General features: G+C 39.5%; 1 protein-coding gene and 1 long non-coding RNA gene across 20 annotated transcripts in view; one reads left to right on the forward strand and one right to left on the reverse strand.

Moving 5' to 3' along the window:
- The window catches only part of LOC144026350 (teneurin-2-like), a 269,697-nt gene that overhangs the window by 30,438 nt on the left and 219,736 nt on the right, over positions 1 to 19,523 (reverse strand). For 13 of the 18 annotated variants that reach the window (XM_077532992.1, XM_077532991.1, XM_077532984.1 and 10 more), the window contains 7 exons: positions 17,052 to 17,174; positions 13,250 to 13,476; positions 12,212 to 12,407; positions 8,789 to 8,890; positions 8,199 to 8,393; positions 4,610 to 4,810; positions 702 to 887 (listed from right to left, as the gene is read on the reverse strand). In XM_077532992.1, coding sequence (XP_077389118.1) covers positions 702 to 887; positions 4,610 to 4,810; positions 8,199 to 8,393; positions 8,789 to 8,890; positions 12,212 to 12,407; positions 13,250 to 13,476; positions 17,052 to 17,174 — 1,230 coding nt within the window. The remainder of the gene's footprint in view (positions 1 to 701; positions 888 to 4,609; positions 4,811 to 8,198; positions 8,394 to 8,788; positions 8,891 to 12,211; positions 12,408 to 13,249; positions 13,477 to 17,051; positions 17,175 to 19,523) is intronic. The other 5 variants (XM_077532986.1, XM_077532985.1, XM_077532989.1 and 2 more) reach the window with 1 other exon arrangement.
- On the forward strand, positions 227 to 18,283 carry LOC144026354 (uncharacterized). Of its 2 annotated transcripts, XR_013285112.1 has the most exons (4): positions 227 to 384; positions 761 to 905; positions 16,789 to 16,876; positions 17,541 to 18,283. It is a non-coding gene; the product is annotated as an uncharacterized LOC144026354 (long non-coding RNA). The 2 variants fall into 2 exon arrangements; XR_013285113.1 differs by lacking the exons at positions 16,789 to 16,876; positions 17,541 to 18,283 and adding an exon at positions 12,232 to 12,536.

Here is a 19,523-nt window from a genome sequence, read left to right on the forward strand (position 1 = left end):
CAGAGCTGGAAAAATGAACAACAGGCAAACCGAGATAAGCTGTGAGCGTCTGCTGCTGGTGAAGTTTGCGGCGCGCCAAGCTGGGGCCTGACAATTCTTTCATCTCAGGCTGATGCCGCAGTCAAAGCTGCCCTACTTTGTGATGGGGGGGGGGGGGGGGGGGGGGATGAGGAGATCATAAGCTGCCTATTCCCCCGCGCTTCCCTACGTGTCGGAGCGAGTTGCGTGCGAGTGTATGTAAAGCGTCGGTCGTATGTGGCGCGTATCGGGTTGCGATCACAGCCCTGGCGGTGACAGCAAAATGAGACGTTGCGACTAAAAGCAGCACCGTGGGTGAATCCAAAGAATCTGGCACTCATCCATCTGGAGTGACGGTGATGTCAAGTACGAGACGTTGATTGATTGATTGACATGGGGGGGGGGGGGGACACAAACACACCAACCATTCACATGGGTGAGGTGAAAAGTTTCACCTTTGATCAAATAACCCTGTTTTTTTGTTTTGTTTTGTTTTTTAACTGCTTCGAACTCAGCTAAACCACCCCGCTTTCTGTTCTGATTGATTCTCGATCTTCCTCAACTTCTTATCGCCTCGTTTGTGGACAAAGTTGGAAGGGGTTGACAGTTTAATTTGACTGGGTGCTGCTGTTTCAGAGCACATTAAACGGACCGCACACGCACGCATCGTAAATGGCTCTCACCGATGGTGCAGTGCTCTCCATTCCAGCCCTGATGACACTGACACTTGCCATCCTTGCAGATTCCATGTTTGATGCAAAGTGGGTTGCACACACGCTGGTCACACCCTGCGCCCGTCCAGCCGTCCTCGCAGCGACAAGCTCCGCCCATGCACACGCCATGTGTTCCGCAGTCTACGGAACACACCTCTGCAAGAACAACAGGAGGTTAGACTTCTCATATATGCACATAAGAATACCAGGGTTATTATTATAGTTAGTTTTTATTTCATTTTGAGTTTGTTTTATTTCCAAGTTGAAGTCAACCTTCTAAACATGACATTATGATTAACTCATTCACTACCAACCATTTTCACTGAAGCGTTTTCCTCGATTTTGACTGATTTTGCAAGGCCCGCGAAATATTATGTTCTATTTCTATAAAAATATGGAATCTACCAAAACAGAGATTAGAGTCTCTTCTTTTATCAGGAAAAACAAAGTATATTCCTCTCTGTTTCTGCTGTGCAGCAATTAGCAATAGAACATAGCTAAGTTTCATCACGATTCACAATTCTGCTTAGAACTGTGGGGAAATCAGCTTGTTTTAACATGGCCTGGTTGATCTCTTATACTCTGCTGCCACTCAGTAGATGGACTGCATCAAAGCCTTCTCTATACTCTGGCATAAAAAAACAACAACAACAAAAAACATATAAATACGTCTTTGGGACACTTAAAAAAATTATAATATGACGTATTTATACGTTTTTGGGAGCTAATGAGTTAATATTACATTTGTGGAACATGAGTTATGAAGCAAAATCCAGCCGTTACTATCCACCCCAGGGGGCGGCCATTTTGTCACTTGCCGTCCACTGAAGATGACATCACAGTTGCTGAGGGCTCAGGCAAAGACCAAATCGCAGCTCACCTGTTTTCTGAAGCTGCGCTGTGATTGGTTGTTACCTGAGACCTGAGCAATATCAATGTCGTCTTCAGTCGACAGCAAGTGGCAAAATGGCCGCCCCCTGAGATGGATAAAAAAAAGGGCTGGTGATTGCTGCTTAATTCATATTTAATGCAATATTAAACAGAATAACATATTTAGACTAGTGCTTAGAACATATTATTGACAAAAAAATATTTGGGTTGACTTCCCCTTTAATTAAGCCTTGGGGGATGTTTCTGCTCTCTTGGTGCTCTTGTTTTACATTTTTTAATACATATATACAAATATGCCATAACTAAGCAGAACGGCAACAGAAGCAGGGCAGAAATCAGGTTACTGATCGTTTTAATTATTTTTCAGGGCGGCCCTGTTAGTTTTTATTAGTTTGAGTCATTTCAAAAATGTTTAGATGTAGTTTAGTTTTAGCTAGTTTAATTTAAAAAAAAAAAAAAAAAAAAAAGTCTATTCCTTGTGCGCAATATTGAATAAACTCCACGGTAAAATGAAAAAAGTCGGCTGAATTAAATGACAAAGCAGGCAAGGTAAGACACGAGTGGGGTTTCCTTCTATTTTTATTCGAATTTTCAAGAATTGTGAAAAATATAATATAATATAATATATATAATAAATGAATGGAAACGCCAGAAAGTCGAACGAAGGCCAAAAATTCACAAAATAGTTTTTACTTTTGGAGGGGTTGGATTTTGCAGTGTATCCAAAAAAAAAAAAAAAAAAAAAAAAAAAAGCTAAACACACGTTTTGACTATGGAAACTGCTTTTTCGAATAAGCGACTACAAGACCGGATATACGTCGGGCGTTCTGACCGGATACTACGTCCTACGTACGTTTGTAGTCACAAAAAATGGCGGATGATAACGTAAAATATGTTTGGGGAGACGAATTCTTTTTAGACTTAATTAATGAAAAAAACATTAAGTCTCAAACAGAGGTAAATAGCTGAGAAGTGTGGGTATATATGCATGATGTATTATTTATAAATAAAGTTGAGTTGAGAGTTGAGTAAATTTATTGTTTGGTTTCTTGCGGTGTATATATGACAAGTTCAATTATGTAGACAAATTGTTCATAATCCCTGCCCCTCCATTATTTGTCGACATTTGCATGTGATGACATGTGACAACTTTGATTATGTGTCTGAGATTCCTGTGCTAGGGATGCAATATGCACACATGTGTTTTTTGAATACTGTACTCGCTGAGGGATACTGCTGAGCGGAGCATTGTTGTTGATATTAAAGTCAAGCATTGCTGCACTTTTAATGAATGCTGAAGTCCTGCTGCTGAGAATCGCTGCTGGCTTTATTTTATTAAGACGCTGAATATAAAAAATGCTCCTGATATGTATGCACCGGATGGTTTGTTTTCCACTTCGCAATGTGAATTTACTATAAGGCAGATGTCGCCATATACTGTAATTTTCAGCATAGTAAATGCGGTCGAGAACTTGTTTTTCCACATGTATTATGGCCTATAATGACTGCATCGATAATCCTAAAAGGGTGCTAAATTTTCACTAAGTCCTTTGAGAGCCAAACAATAAAAAATATGGACATATTTATTTTCACTCAGCTCCAATTTGGCTTTTGATTTCTGTTGCTTTATTAAATACGGCTTTGCGCTCACAACAACGAGAAGTATCTTTTTTTTTTTTTTTAATCCATTTTCATCAATTTCTTAGGAAGGTAAACTGCATCTTTATGATCAATAGCATTAGCAGTATTGTTTTGGTTGTCTCCATACATATATTAAAAACCCCAAATGGCTTATTCTACGATGTGATATTTACAAGGTCAAGTTTATGGATTCATCACAACATACTTTAGTATGAAAACAGCTTTTGCAGCCATTAGCTTGCTTTTTTTTTTCCAGAGCAATCATTTATTTGCTTTCAAGTTTTGACCTTAAGTGTATTCTTTAGACAATATTTCATATTGTAAACTACACTCAATATATGCCACTTTAGCCTTTTGCCATTCTGTGTTTGATTTTATGTTCTTATGAGACCTTAGCATTAAAAACACATATTGAAATCACAGGTCATAAGGATATAGAGCAGGGGTGTCCAAACTATGGCCCGGGGGCCATTTGCGGCCCGCCGTCCATTTTTTTTAGTGGCCCGTGACTTATGCTAAAAATGGCATTTGACTCAGTTCAAATAAAATAAAAACTAAAATGTTTGGAGATGATCAAAGTAAGAAAGGGAAGGTCTAAAAAAAAAAACAGGTGCTATGAAAGGTTATTTAAACGAACTCAAACTAACGAAAAAAACTAAAATTCAAAAAACTATTTCATTAAAGAAATAAAACATAAACGAAGATGCTTTTTTAAAAAAAAAAAAAAAAAAGAAAAGAAAACTAACTGAAACTACATTTCATGTTTACAAAACTAACTAAAATAAAACTATGCCCATGGTGTTTTTTAAATGTTGCGCACCAGTAATATACATAAAAAGAAAAACAAAACAAAAAAACCCCCCAAAACTAAAACTAATAATGAAACTATCTAAACTAAAACTAAGCATTTATTAAAGAACTGAAACTAATAAAAAAAACTAACAGAACCACCCTGAAAAATAAAAAAAACTAAAACTAATTAAACTAACAAAATTTAAAAAAACCCAAACTAAAAACAAAATAAAAACTAAAATTAAAAATTCCCAAACGATAATAACCCTAACTGCCATATTACAAATAAATTGGTTTATATACTGTAGCATTTTTCTGAATATGCAAAAGCACAAATAAATTATTTGTCCAATTTTTAGGACTGAACACAATTTCTCTTCATAACATTATGTGGCCCTTGCGTCCTTCTGATTTTCTATATGTGGCCCTCAAAGGAAAAAGTTTGGACACCCCTGATATAGAGCAAATAAAACACAACCTATATGAATTAGCTTTGTATCATTAATCTCATTTGACTAAGACTGAAACATCAGGGCCTCGTTGGTCGTTCTTACCCATGGAGCAGTCCGGTCCCATCCAGTTGGGGTCGCAGCTGCACAGCCCGGTGTCTGGAATGAAGGCCCCATGGCCGTGGCACTGGTCCGGACACTGAGCCCGGGGCAGCTCACAGTGGAGCCCTCCCCAGCCCGGCTTGCAGTGGCACTCGCCATTCACACAGATGCCATTGTTGGAACATGTGGGGTCCAGGCAATCCACTGCGGCACGCGAGAGAAATCCAATCAAAACAGACCAAAATGCAAACGGGGAAAAAAACGGCTTCATCACAGTTTGTGCTTGAAGACAAAGAAATGTTTTGAGTAGGTGTTTAAAGATGGAACTGACAGGAGGCATGTTTTCATCCTTTGTGTACACCAAAAGATAACAGAATAAAAGACAACATTAGCAGTCATTACTGAGGCAACCAAAACACACAATAACAAACAGCCGCATCTTTTAATTGTGTACCAGTATGAAAGAGTGAAAACCCATCCTAACAAATTGTCTCATATGCGCACGTGATACTCAGGAGAACATGACAAAAAGAACCACAAAAAAAGAAAACCAATTTGACAAATTACCCCCCCCCAATCCTACCTCACGCTCGCCCTCTTTGCTCTGTCCTGCTCGCTCAGCCTCACCTTGTCCTCAGCCACTATTGACCACCCTCCCCTCTCCCTTTTTTTTTGCTCACACATCGCAACCTCCATTTGTGTTTGCCTGGCAGAAACGGCGACCCACGGCTATTGATTTTCATGTCAGCGGCACTCCAGGTAAATTGTTTGAGGGACTGCTGGGATGAATATCAGATATGAAACCAAGAGGAGAAGAGATTGATTTGAGGTGAAGGCCAGGAGCGAACGCTGACCTTGTTCTGCGGCCGATTGTCTTGACCTCTTTGGCCTGCCGATCTCCTAAACCAGGGGTGTCCACAAACTACGGCCCGGGGGCCATTTGCTGCCCGCCGTCCATTTTTTTGTGGCCCGCGACATATGCTAAAAATGGCATTTGACTCGGTTCAAATAGAATAAAAACAAAAATGTTTGGAGATGGTCAACGTAAGAAGGGAGGGTGTCAAAAAACACAGGTGCCATTAAACGTTATTTTAGTTAACGAAAACTAACGAAAAAAATAAAATTCAAAAAACAATTTCGTTAATGAAATAAAATAAAAACGAAGATGCTTTTTAAAAAAAGAAAACTGAAACTACATTTTATGTTTACAAAACTAACTAAAATAGAACTATAATTATAGCAAAAGTGTCCTTCGTTTTAGTCTTTGGTAATTAATTTAATGCATGAGCCTTTGGGGATGATTTTGAATGTGATTTTTATTTTGATATAAACCAGAATAATGACGTCGTGCCCATGGTGTTGCGCACGAGTAATACACATTTAAAAAACAAAAAAAAACAACAACAAAAATAAAAATAAAAACTAAAACTAATACTGAAACTAACTAAACTAAAACTAAGCATTTATTAAAGAACTAAATCTAATAAAAAACTAATCAACCTCCGTGAAAAATAATTAAAACTAACTAAATAAAAAACAACAACCTCAAAACAATATAAAAACTAAAATGAAAAATTCCAGCACTATAATAACCCTACCGTCATATTACAAATAAATTGGTTTATCTACTGTAGCATTTTTCTAAATATGCAAAAGAACAAATAAATTATTTTTACACTTTTTAGGACTGAACACAATTTCTCTTCATAACATTATGTGGCCCTTGCGTCCTTCTGATTTTCTGGATGTGGCCCTCAAATGAAAAAGTTTGGACACCCCTGTCCGAAACACTCGTTCGACCCTACTGTTAATCCTCCCCCTCAAACTTTCCCTCTGGGACCCACTTCACTTTCTCATTCAAAGCCTCGCGTTCTTTTCGCTATGCATGCTGACCTTTCATTGCTGCTTTGACTCCCCCCCCCTTTAAACTTTCACGCCATTTTTCCAACTCCTGCTCGTCCATCTTTTTGATGACCAAGGGCTTGGCAGGCAGGTACTTCTTAACAGAGATCAATAGATGCGATTTAATCCCTTAATAAAAATCTGTGAAGTGTTTGGCTGCAGCACCATCCGTCAACTTTGCGTATATGTGGAGGGAAGCGACGCTCGCTCGCTCGCTCAGTGTGAGATCGAGCGATGATGAGCTGTCACGCTGGAGCTAAGCGGAGTGTGGAAGTGGATGGACGACGTGCTTGTTTGGCTGCAAACAACCATGTTTCTTATAAAATAATTATCATATGTGGAGACATTATGGCTGGGGAAAAAAAAAATGACACACAGAAATGTATCTTTATTGAGCCTATCCTCACAAGACTTAATTAAGTAGGATATCGCATGGGCAGCATGGAGTGCTATATTAATTCAATTTAAAAGTATCATAGCATATGTGTATAAAGTACATGTATACAGTGCTGTAGTAGAACACGTCACACAAAACAAAACCATCTAGTAGCTCTGGAGCCGCATTTGGCTCTTTAGTTCCTCTCCAGTGGCTCCCTGTGGATCTCTCTCAAAAAATAGTAGTAATTAATAATATTTTATTTAGTTATTTTTAGTTTTCAGATAAAATATTATTTACATTAATTAATGATTAAATAAAAAAAAAAAAGTATAATTAAATATTCAAAAAATGTCAGAGTCCAAATTTCTAAGTTAAGTTTAAGTTAAAAACAAAAGAAACAAAAACAAAAATAAAAAAGAGACGGAAACAAAATTAAAAGGTTTTAAAAATTGCCTAAAAATGTCCAAAAAAGAAGAGAAGAGTCAGAAAAATTAACATTAAATGTTCATGAAATTGTCAGAGATTAAAAAATAAAAAATTACATATATATATATACATATGTATATACGTATATATAAAGGCAGAAAAGACAATGTTCAAGAAGTAAAAAGTAACTATAAAATATCCAAAAACAAAAGAAGAAAGGAAATTAAGAACAAAAAATTAAGAAAATCTTTTTTTTTCACTCACTCACTCACTCACTCACTCACTCACTCACTCACTCACTCACTCACTCACTCACTCACTCACTCACTCACTCACTCACTCACTCACTCACTCACTCACAGAAGCTTACACTTGTGAATGAGTGAGTTGAAAAAAATAAAATCAAATCTGTGCGTGCTGTCAAGTTGCCGCGGGAGTGACGTCATGCAACCGACAAATTCGCCCGGCCCCGTTTGCGACACGCCCCGCCCCCACTCTGCGATTGGCTGGAGGGGTATAAACACTGTCTTTCCACAGAAACGTCCCGCTGGTTACACAACAAACACAAAATGGCAAAATACAGGCTGGAGGGGGTGGGGGTTTAAGACAAAATCACCACCAGACATTAAGAGAAACCCAGAGGTGTAAATTGAGAAGAACTTTGTCTGTTTAAATCCTGTATTTAAAAAGTGCGTATTCCTGAGTGAAAACGGCAGACTGGGCCAAAGCCAGGTCTAATATAAAAAAAAATAGTGGTTTGGTGCAATCTTGAAGCGTCTTAGGATCAAGGAACAATGTTGACGTGAGGGGAGGAGCTTCTACCAAGCCCATATGGCATTCCTTCGACCTTCCTGAACACAATCATTTAAGTGCACCTCCTCTCACCTTCAGCACAGCTCTGCCCTTTGTAGCCGATGGAGCACACGCAGTTGCCGTTGGTGCAGCTGCCGTGGCCGCTGCAAAGCGGGTCGAGGCATTGTGTGACAGGGACATCGCACTCGGGTCCTTTCCAGCCGCTGTAACATGCGCAGGAGCCCTTGTCGTACTGGCCGTTTCCACTACACAGCACCGGGCATGCCGCTGGCACAACACAGGAGAGGAGGGGGGGAAACAAAGCAATTGACCTCATTTGAAAAAAGTCACTCTGTTCACCTCCGCACACCATTTTTACCCCACCTTCACATTACTGAGTGTAGGCGAAATAGAGTGGTTAGGGGGCTGGAGAGTGGCGCTGACACAAAGAGTAATTACAGGCAAAAGGTAACTAAACTATTCATCAAAGCTGTCTATCTCAGGTGAGAGGAGAGCAAGGGAGACATTAACTTGAGGAGCTGCCATTCATCATCAGTCATCTTGTCACCGCTCATCTTTACGGCACTTAATGGCCCCCAAACTACCCTCTTCGTGATGTTTCTCGAATGAGACGACATCACAATTGTGCAATGGAAAGAAAACCATTGTAACGTGTTCAATACCTTTGGAGCAGTCCATCCCGTGGAATCCCGGGAAGCAATGGCACACGCCGGAATTGCACTCGCCGTTACCATGGCAATTGCGCGGGCACTCTTGCACAGAATCTGCGAGGAAGACAAAGTGTGACAGAGACGGAGAGAAAGAAGACGGTGAGAAGGCACCAAAGCGTTCAATCACTATTTGAGATTTTAAAAGTCAAACAGAGGAGCGCGGTCTTAAATTCTTTCACATAAAAGTATCAAAAGGAAATGTAGTTATTCCCTTTCAAAGGCGATTTTCAACAGCGTGGAGTGAATGGCAGAAGGCTGCCTTCTATTTACCTTGACCATGGCATTAAAAAAATAAAAATAAAAAATAAATCTTGACCACAGTATTAGAGCAAAGAAACACTTTTTCACCTTCGTTTTTAAAGGCCTAAAGTGCAGTCTAGCGTCTTCCTTTTGGTATTTTCCTACAATTTGCACAGGCAGAAGTGGGCGTTGCTATGGACAGTTGACTCCCGGCCAATCAAAGTGGCTCCCCTCATTCCCATTAAAATCACAGTACTTGACGTTCCAGGAAGCAGAAATGGACTTGCTGGGGTCCGAAAGATGAACGCACAAAAGTGTGTTTAAATGAGTGCTGTCAAAGTTAAAGCGTTAACTAATTAATTAATCACAAAAAAATTATCGCATTAATCATTGTATTACCACAGATTAATCACACTATTAATTTTGACGGCAGATGATCCTTTTTTAGCCGACAGTGGATGGTTTCATTAAAGGGAGCTGTTGGAGTTTGAGCAATAAACATAACTACATGCATTAAAGTAAAGCATTTAATAAATGTTTACATATGCCATAGGTCATTTTTTTCCCATTTTCACATTTCGCAATCCCGTTCGCTCCCGGCTGTTTTACTGGATTTTGACTGATTTTGCAAGGCCCACAGAATATTGTGTTCTATTGCTATAAATGCATGGAACCTATCAAAAGAAAGATTCAAGTCTCCTCTTTCATCAGGAAAAAAAGTATGTTTCTATCTGTTTCCGTTTTGCAGCAATTAGCATTAGAAGAGAGCTAAGTTTCATCAGTTTTCACAAATCTATTCAAAATTCAAAGTAATTGAGCTTTTTTTCTACATGGCCCTGGTTGATCGCCTTTGCTCTGCTGCCACCTGCTGGCCGTTTGTGTAATAACTACCATTTCTGCAACCGTTCTTTGCAGTTGAGAGGCTGCATCAAAGCCTTCTCTATGCTCTAGCATAAAAAAAAAACAAAAAAACAAAACAAAACGTATAAATACGTCTTTTGGACACTTACAACATTTACAACGTTATTGGGAGCAAATGAGTTAAATGAACACATAACAGGTGCGCTTCAAATTTAGCGGGCAAAATATGTTGGGGGGGAAAAAAGTCTTTTTAAGTCAGTGATTAATCATGATTAATCAAAATTCTAAGTTGTGATTAATCTGATTAAAAAATGTAATCGTTTGACAGCTCTAGTGTTTATACAGTTAAACAAGCAAGATATCATCCATCCCCTTGCAGATTATGGAGTCAGCCGCGCATGTGATGCGGGCAACTGGAGAGCACCTTGCATCTCTGGTCGTGCTTTTAAACTATTTTTAAGACGATAAAATACTTAATTTCTACAACTATTCAGAAGGATTTTCTCATGGTGTCGTCACGTTTCTGAATGAAATACGATGCTCACATCCAACAAACAAATCCGTGCAGCCTGCTTTGATCAAATCCACCAAAATCACATTACATCACTTCTGACACCACTTAGACCTGCTTTTTGCGAGTCTAAAATCGAGTCTACTTTTTGTCGCCAAATTGTAGGGGAGTGTCGTCTGGAATTCCCAGCGAAACGGAGCACATCCACCAAATTCACAAACACCAAACTCGACTTTTCCTGAGACGCACGTGTTCTTTCTCCAAAACAACGTGGCTCGAAGTTAAACTTTGGTTTCCCGTTCGCTTTTGATGTCACCAAATCCACCGTGAAGAGAGTTTAGTGGAGTTTGCTAATACAGTCCCGTTCTGCTTTTGTTAGATCCCACTCGTACTCAAGTGAAATCTGCAAATCCTGCCTTTTCTCCGTGTCCTCATCTCCTTCCTCCAAATCTCCAAACCCTCCTCTGCCTCTTATCCTGACAGCGCCTCTCTTCCACCCCTCCCATCCTTCCCACCACTTCACTCCCATTGTGGCTTGGCCCCCACCATGATGGCTTTCCACCATGCAGCCCCCCCCCCCCCCCCCCCCCCCCCATCTTTACTCACTGCACTGTTGCCCTTGCCACCTCGGCCTCTTGCTCCTCGACAGTGCTACTCGTGTAAAAGCGCTGACGTGAGACGGCAGCGCTGAAGGATTCGTTCTCACTGCGCTTGACTCATTCTGTCGTATTCTCGTAATCGAGCCCCGAACACTAGAAATTAATTGCAGCCCTTCAGGTGCTGAAAACAATTAATTTATATGATCAAAGCAGCATTCCATTTTTGACAAACAAGGGGATTTATTATTACTTGAAGGTTTTTATTTTATTGATGATTATTTGAAGTAGTAGCCACCACTTGGTTATTGCTTGTAGGACAACGGAAATGTATCAAACTTGCACTGGTTAGGATTAAAATGTCTATTTACAAAGGCAGTAATGTTCATTTTTGATTGACACTATAAGGACCCAAGTAGTTATTCACCTTACACTGAATATTACGGAGCCCCTCTGGTGTCAGGGTCTGAATTTATTATTATTATTTTTTGCTAATCTGTACCCACAGTTTAACAATCTGTACCCACAGTTTAGTAAACCGTGGGTACGGTTTACTAAACTGTGGGTACAGATTAGTAAACCGTGGGTGCAGATTGTTAAACTGTGGGTACAGTTTACTAAACTGTGGGTACAGATTATTAAACTGTGGGTACAGATTACTAAACTGTGGGTACAGATTGTTAAACTGTGGGTACAGATTGTTAAACTGTGGGTACAGATTATTAAACTGTGGGTACAGATTACTAAACTGTGGGTACAGATTACTAAACTGTGGGTACAGATTGTTAAACTGTGGGTACATATTACTAAACTGTGGGTACAGATTACTAAACTGTGGGTACAGATTGTTAAACTGTGGGTACAGATTACTAAACTGTGGGTACAGATTGTTAAACTGTGGGTACAGATTATTAAACTGTGGGTACAGATTACTAAACTGTGGGTACAGATTGTTAAACTGTGGGTACGGTTTACTAAACTGTGGGTACAGATTAGCAAAATAAAAATAAATAAAAATTCAGACCCTGACACCAGAGGGGCTCCGTAGAATATACACATATAATATGTACGTTATATTTTTGAAAGCCTTTATTATAGTGGCTAGACAAGGCATCCACCTTACTCTTTTTGTTTTGTTTTGTTTTTATTGTTTTCATGCTGACTCACCCATTATGTTTGTGCTGAAGGAAACGGTCTCTCTCTCACGACCGTCATTGTAAAAGGCCAGATGCCAGGCTCCAGCATCCAGGTACTGGACAAACACCGCCTCATTAAGGACCACAGTCTGGATGCTTCGCCTCTCTCGCGGCGACTCAACCACACTCCACTTCTCCTTCCCATCCAAGCGCTCCATGTAATCATACTGCAGGAGAACGGAGGAGAGTGAAAAGAGTAGGCAAACATGGAATTCAGCAATTAAGCGGTAGTGTTGCTTTTTAAAAATGACATTTAGTTGTGCAATTCAAAAGTTTTAGTCTGACCAGGAAGTGAAATGGTTATCTCCAAATCAACATGGCTCTTAATTGGACATTTTGTAACTAATAGGAGTGTATACAAGTCACATTACTGTGAGATTTAATTAAATGTAAATCATGGATTAAATTAGTTTTTTTTTTTTTTTTTTTTTTCTCGAGTAATGAATCACAAAATATCTCGTGACATGATGAAGTATTCTAATGGCTTCTTCATGCATGGGACTAATTTAGCAGATCAAAACAGATTAACTCATTCACTCCCAGGACATTTTCACTGTTTTACTGGATTTTGACTGATTTTGCAAGGCCCATAGAATATTGTGCCCTATTGCTATAAAAACATGGAATCTACCAAAAGAAAGATTAGAGCCTCTTCTTTCATCAGGAAAAAAAGTACATTTCTACCTGTTTCCATTTTGCAGCAATTAGCATTAGGATATGGCTAAGTTTCATCATTATTCACAAATCTGTTTAAAATAGTGGGGAAAAGAGCTTTTTGATCTCTTATACTCTGCTGCCATCTGCTGGTTTTTGTAATAACTAACATTGCTTCAAGCATTCGCTTCAGTTCAGAGGCTGCATCAAAGCCAACACGTATAAATGCATCTTTGGGAGCAAAATAATATTTAAAATAGAACGTATTTATACGTTATTGGGAGTAAATGAGTTAATGATTAATAAAATTAGTACTATCAGTATGAGATCTACCCTTGTTATTGCTGCCATTTACCTGTGCATGTGAGGGGGGCAGGCCTTTGCGAATATAGACTCCGAACAGGGCATCCTTGCCCAAGGAAATGTTGAACTTGAGGAACTGGGCTTGACTGAGGTACAACAGGGACCTCCAAAATACACCAGGCGGCACTTCTTGGGTCACTCTCCTCCCGATGTCAATGTTGCCCGTTTCTATACTGCTGTTCCTTCCCGTCCATGGACCTGGAGCGAGCGGGAAAGAAACTGCATAATTTGTGATGACAGGCATTTGTTTGTCTGAATCAAAAGTTGTCAGTTCACCAACAAAATGATCTTCTTAGATAATTCAGGGCATTTGAATAGCAGAGCATGACAATTGTTAGATTTATGCACACACTCCAAAAATAGTTGGGTCATAAGTAACCCAATTATGGATCAAAAATGAGTCTTATATGGGTCAATTTGACCCAACGTTTTGGGTTGTTTTCGACAAAACGACCCATTTTTTTTTGTCTCAAGTAAAGGATATGACCAATATTTATGAGTTGTTTTACATTAAAAGACCCATTTCTTGACTCAAAGTTGGGTCAAATAGACCCAAGTAGAGGATCGGTCCATTTTTGCCCCGTAGATGGGTTATTTTTGACCCAACTGTTTTTAGTGTGCACATAGTAATTTTGGCAAACATAATTAGAAATATGGGCCGGTCTATTTTCTTGCTGTAACCTTCTATTTGCTGGCTCCGTGTCTTACTAATTTTATGCACCTGACTGCCCACTTACTGTATTTTAGATAAGTTAAGACTGTGGAGTCACACAGGGAAACTCCAAATATACTCCTGTGTGGGCGTGGCTAAGACATGGGTCTGTGTATTTGATTTTCTGCTCCCCCTTAAAATATGACTACGTTTCCATCCATCCATCCATCCATCCATTTTCTTGACCGCTTAATCCTCACAAGGGTCGCTGGAGCCTATCTCAGCTGGTTTTGGGCAGTAGGCGGGGTATAACCCAGGACTGGTTGCCAGCCAATCGCAGGGCACACAGAGACGAACACGCATCCGCATTCACGAGCACACCTAGGGACAATTCGGAGCGCCCAATTAACCTGCCATGCATGTCTTTGGAATGTGGGAGGAGACCGGAGTATCCGGAGAAGACCCACGCGGGCACGGGGAGAACATGCAAACTCCACCCAGGAAGGTCCGAGCCTGGACTCGAACCGGAGACCTCAGAACTGGGAAGCGGACGTGCTAACCAGGCACCACTATGCCACCCCGACTATGTTTACATGCAGGCAATATTTGGGTTAACATCAGAATTTGGGTTTATGGAATAACACTGCACACAGGACTTCAACGATATGCAAAATCGGTCAATGACATCATTGTCTGGCTCCACAAAATAAGACTACTTAATAATGTTTATCAGCATTTTTTTTTATTTTTTTTTTATTTAAATTGACGTCAATTATACGTGGGTTTTCGCTCTTCGTGGGCGGGGCCAGTCACTATCCTTCGCAAATGGTGGTGGTCGATTGTGGAGTAAATATAAGTTATAAAAGTATGTTTTTTTTAAATAGATATATTGCTCCAGCTTCTGATCGAATCAGTGATTGATTGTTGTTTTTTTCAAATTCATTGATCGGATGAAAAATCCTGATCAAAAAAAAAAAAAAAAAAATCCTGATCGTGTGAAACCTAGCTATAGATGTTAATATAAAAATAAATGTGTAGTATTACATTGGGATGCAGTATACTGCACAATTCAAAATAGAATACTGTTGAGTAAACTTAAAGCCTTAATTATCGGTCTTAAATCTTTGGTGATAGTGCAGATAAGCAGAGTTGCACAGCGAAACTCACAACAGCTTGCAATCAGGTCAACCATCTAACAGAGGCGGGTTTGGAGCCCAGACAGGAAAAAATAAAATAAAAGAAGACGTGTGTGCAGAATAGCTAAGAAATAAAAGTGAAACGGCGACGAACATCTGCATCAAGTCGAGACATCTGGGGAACACAGTCCACTCAGTTCTGTAATACTAAGCTTTGGCACAAAGTGCCTTCCCACAAATAGTCCGTGCTGCGTCAGCAGAGTAAGTGAACCAAGAAATATGCAAGGGGGGGGGGTCCTTAAAAGGGTGAGAGACAATGCAGTGGGGGTGTTGGTGAATCTGCTGATATTTTATTTGGCTGATAAACCGACAACTGCCCTCCATAACTCGGCAGAGTGGTTAAAAAGCTCTTAGTGATAGCACAGCTCATATGGTGCCATAATTTATGGACATGTTTGAGTTGGTGTGAGCCCATTTGGGTGGAAAAACTCTATTAGCAGTGGACAATGTTGTTTAAAAGCCCTCAAGGCAGAGTTCGTGGACTGTAAATTGCTTTATTCTTTTTTTTTTTTGTAAACTCAAAAGACAACCACAGTTAGTTGCAGGTCCGTCATTATTTCCGCTAAATAGAACAGCAGCATGGCTGGGTCTTAAGAAAATCTCAAGTACAAGTATATCATTGCTGTACTTAAGCATATTTTTCAGCTATCTTTACTTTGCTCTGTGCTCCTTATTTGGTCAAAATAGGCACATTGCTTTGTCAACCTCCATAGATGACATCACGTAAAACGTAAAGAGAGAAAGTTGAAAAAGTCAACGGTGGTTGAGAACTTGATTCAGTGATTGAGAATTTGGGTGGGGAACAACAACACGAGCATCGTGGCAGGATGTGAACCTGAGAGCATTTTTGACAAGGATGCAACAGATTCAAAGATGAAAGATATTCCACTTCCATGGTCTTATTTAAGAGAATTTTTTATAACAGCCACAAGAATGATTTGTGGCGAATATGCTGCCTTGTGCCAGCCCAAAAACCACCAGCTTCTATTGTTAAAAAATATCTTGTAATCCGGAAAAAAAAAAAAAGCACACTTCGGTAAGGTGATTATTATTATTATTTTTTTCTTCAGTTGTTACAGCCAATTTAGCTATTTGGTTTTACCATTTTGTGTTGCTTAAGCAGGACATTGTCAGTTCAGACCTCATTATCCAGTCAGAATTTAATTGTAAGCATTGTGCCATTAAGTAAGAAAAAACAAAACAATAACAACCTTTTTTTTTTTTTGTACTTAGATACATTTCAGGGTTGGTACATTTTTACTTTTACTTAAAGAGACAGTGTGTATGCAAAAAGATATGTTCTATCACATAAAGGTGATTTTATTTTTATTGTTTTACACATAATCTAGGGTCTACTAATCGATGATTAAATGACATTGGTCGCACCTCACCTCACAGGAGGCTGACATATTTTGCCGCCATCTTCCTGCTACGGATACCCGAAGGAGAAGAACTTAACGAACGGAGTAATTGGAGGTAGGCTTGGGAAGTGTGGTCTCTCTGAGGCACCGTAGTGTACACGCTTGGAACTTAGGTCAGTGCATCTAGTTTGCCACTAGATGGCACAAAGTTCTACACATTGTCCCTTTAAATAAAGGCGTTTAATCCAAATTCTATTGTTACCAGATATGTTTTTTTTTTTTTTTTTTTTTTTTTTACAGAAATATCTGTGTTCCTACTTAGGTACAGTGTGAGTACTACTACCACATCTGCACTTCAACAAGCCACAGTCAGCAATGTGAAAAAGCAAGCAAAACTGAAGCACTAAAAGGTATGAAGAAACCGATTTTCACGTGCGTTTTTTCATTTTCAAATTGAGACATGAAAACATGAGGTCACTATATGAGGATTCAATATCTCGTTCTGCTGAGTGTTTTTTGCTTGCATCCATTTCGAACACCCATTGCCGAGGCTCTTTCTGAGTCTGAGCGTGCTGCAGTTCATACCTCTGCCTCCAGAAGGCAGCGTGGCCACGTCGCTGTTGACAGGCACGGCGGCCCCCAGTCCGTTGTTTAACACCGGGCCGTCCGACGGCTTCAGCTGCCATGTCAAACCCAGTAGGTTGATTGCTGCACACAAACGGATAGAGACAGGGAGGAGGAGAGTGCGGGAGTACGTGAGGACACGTGACATGAACAATACACTGGAAAGTTTGCGACGATAACAGACGGGCTTGAAAGCTCATCACGCCATCGAGATACGCAGGGCCAACCCTCTACGTATAGTCTGTCATTTACACGACTTACCAGGGCAGCGTTTCGAGAATTCTGTTTCATTCTGTGTCACTGCTATCAATTAAAAAAAAAAAAAAAAAAGAAGCCATTAACTCAGTGGGGGATACTTAAAGTTGAGGAAAGTCTGACAAAACTGGCAGCAAACCTATAAAAAGTTTTCCTTTTTTTTGTTTTGTTGTTGTACGTTTTCTTCCTCTATAGCTCAGCAGCATCTCGCAATCGTCTTTCAAGCTGACAGCATCTCCTGCTTTTATTTGGGGGCCTTTACACCGTCTCTCAGAGAGCAGGTGACAGATTGCTCTCTGAAGAGATCACTCTCTGACTCCTTCTCTTGTCCTCCTCTTTTCCTTCCATGTTCTATTATTGTCTGCTGCGGGAAAAGGACTGTGCTTGTGCCTCGTGCTCGTAACTTTTTTTTTTTTTTTTTTTTTTTCTGTCGCCTTATTCAGAACTTTATTTGAGGGATGAACTCCCCGAGACCAACTCATTTATCTCATCTCTATCTCATTTTCAAGACGGTTTCTTTTAATACATACCCTGAATAATAGCTCCCTTATCTCCATACCAATAAACATGTATCATACAGTCATAGGAAGGGAATTTGTGGATACCTTAAAGACCAAGGAATATATGATGGCCTAAGTGCAATTGCTGGAGAAATTGTGTGGGAATGCTGAAAGCTGAATGCCAATAGCTGAATGCTAAGCTGAATGCTTATGATGTAAATCAGGGGTGTCCAAACTTTTTCCTCTGACGGCCACATACAGAAAAATAGAAAGCTGCAACGGCCACTTTGATTTTTTATTTTTATTTACTTATTTATTAACACATTCATTGCCAGATCAGCAAACAAATACATCATTTGACGTCTTTTTCCGTCAATGGCAGTGAATGAGTTGAAAACTGCTAACAGTCACAAGGCAAATGTGTGCCACTATAATGGATATGCCTCTTCACTGAGCAGCAGCTGATCCCAACTTGATATTGTGAACCACAAGAACAATCGGTCGTCAACTGACCACACTTAACAACCATTAATGTGATGTTTTCACATTTTTTTTCATTAATAATTAACCATTAATTAATGTGATGTTTTCACAAATTGGACCTTGACACTCAGAAACAAGTGGATGAAACTATTTTTATTTCTGGAACTGAATTATTAGCTGCAAATTTGTGTCTTTGCGTAGCTAGAAATGTTTAATCCACCCTCTTTTTTTTTTTTTTTTTTTTTTTTTTTTTAATAAACAGCATTGAAAAATTATTTTTAGTATTTGCCGCGGACCGCCCAAAAAAAATGTATGGCGGGCCGCAAATGGCCCCCGGGCCGTAGTTTGGACACCCCTGATGTAACTTGAAAGACAAATTATGTGAAAATTACAAAGTTTTAATTGAAGTTGAAAGATAAATGAATAACAAGAACTGAGCAGTATCACAGAGCTGGTCATGATGCTCACTTGTATGTATGGAAGTGGGTGTGGAAAGTGGGACTTTGAAAAGGTTAAATGTCAGTTCCATCGAAAATGGGGACAAGTTGATATTTAACGTCAAATTATGCGAGTACTGTATGTCATGGCCTGCGCCAGAGTTCATGACCTGTTATGTGCCTGTTATGCGTACTGGTGTAACAAGTGTCTGTTTACTAGGGGTGTTAAAAAAAAATCGATTCGGCGATATATCGCGATTCTCGAATCGATTCAATAATCGGCAGAATTGATTTTTTTTTTTTTTTTTTTTTTTTTTAGGATTCACACCTTGAGCATGGAAGAATGTTATATGAACGGAACATTAAGCCTTAATATTTTATTTTAATGTTGTTTAAACATGAAACAGATTACAACCTCTATAAGACTGAAATTTCAGATAAATAAATAATACATTTTCATATAAATCTTACACTCTACAAGCTTACTGATTAGTATTTTCTAAATTTGACTGAAAAAAATCGCAAGAATCGACTTATAAATTCGTATCGGGATTAATCGGTATCGAATCGAATCGTGACCTGTGAATCGTGATACGAATCGAATCGTCAGGTACTAGGCAATTCACACCCCTACTGTTTACAATGCGTGATGTTCGTGATGTCAACCTTTGGTCCTTTGCGATTCGCTTTCTGTGGGTGCTGTCTGGAAAATGTGTCCGTTTCTGAATTTTTAAAGACTGTTGGGTGTACTGCATCTC

The sequence above is a fragment of the Festucalex cinctus genome, chromosome 9 (assembly GCF_051991245.1).
Source record: "Festucalex cinctus isolate MCC-2025b chromosome 9, RoL_Fcin_1.0, whole genome shotgun sequence".
Classification (NCBI taxonomy): domain Eukaryota; kingdom Metazoa; phylum Chordata; class Actinopteri; order Syngnathiformes; family Syngnathidae; genus Festucalex; species Festucalex cinctus.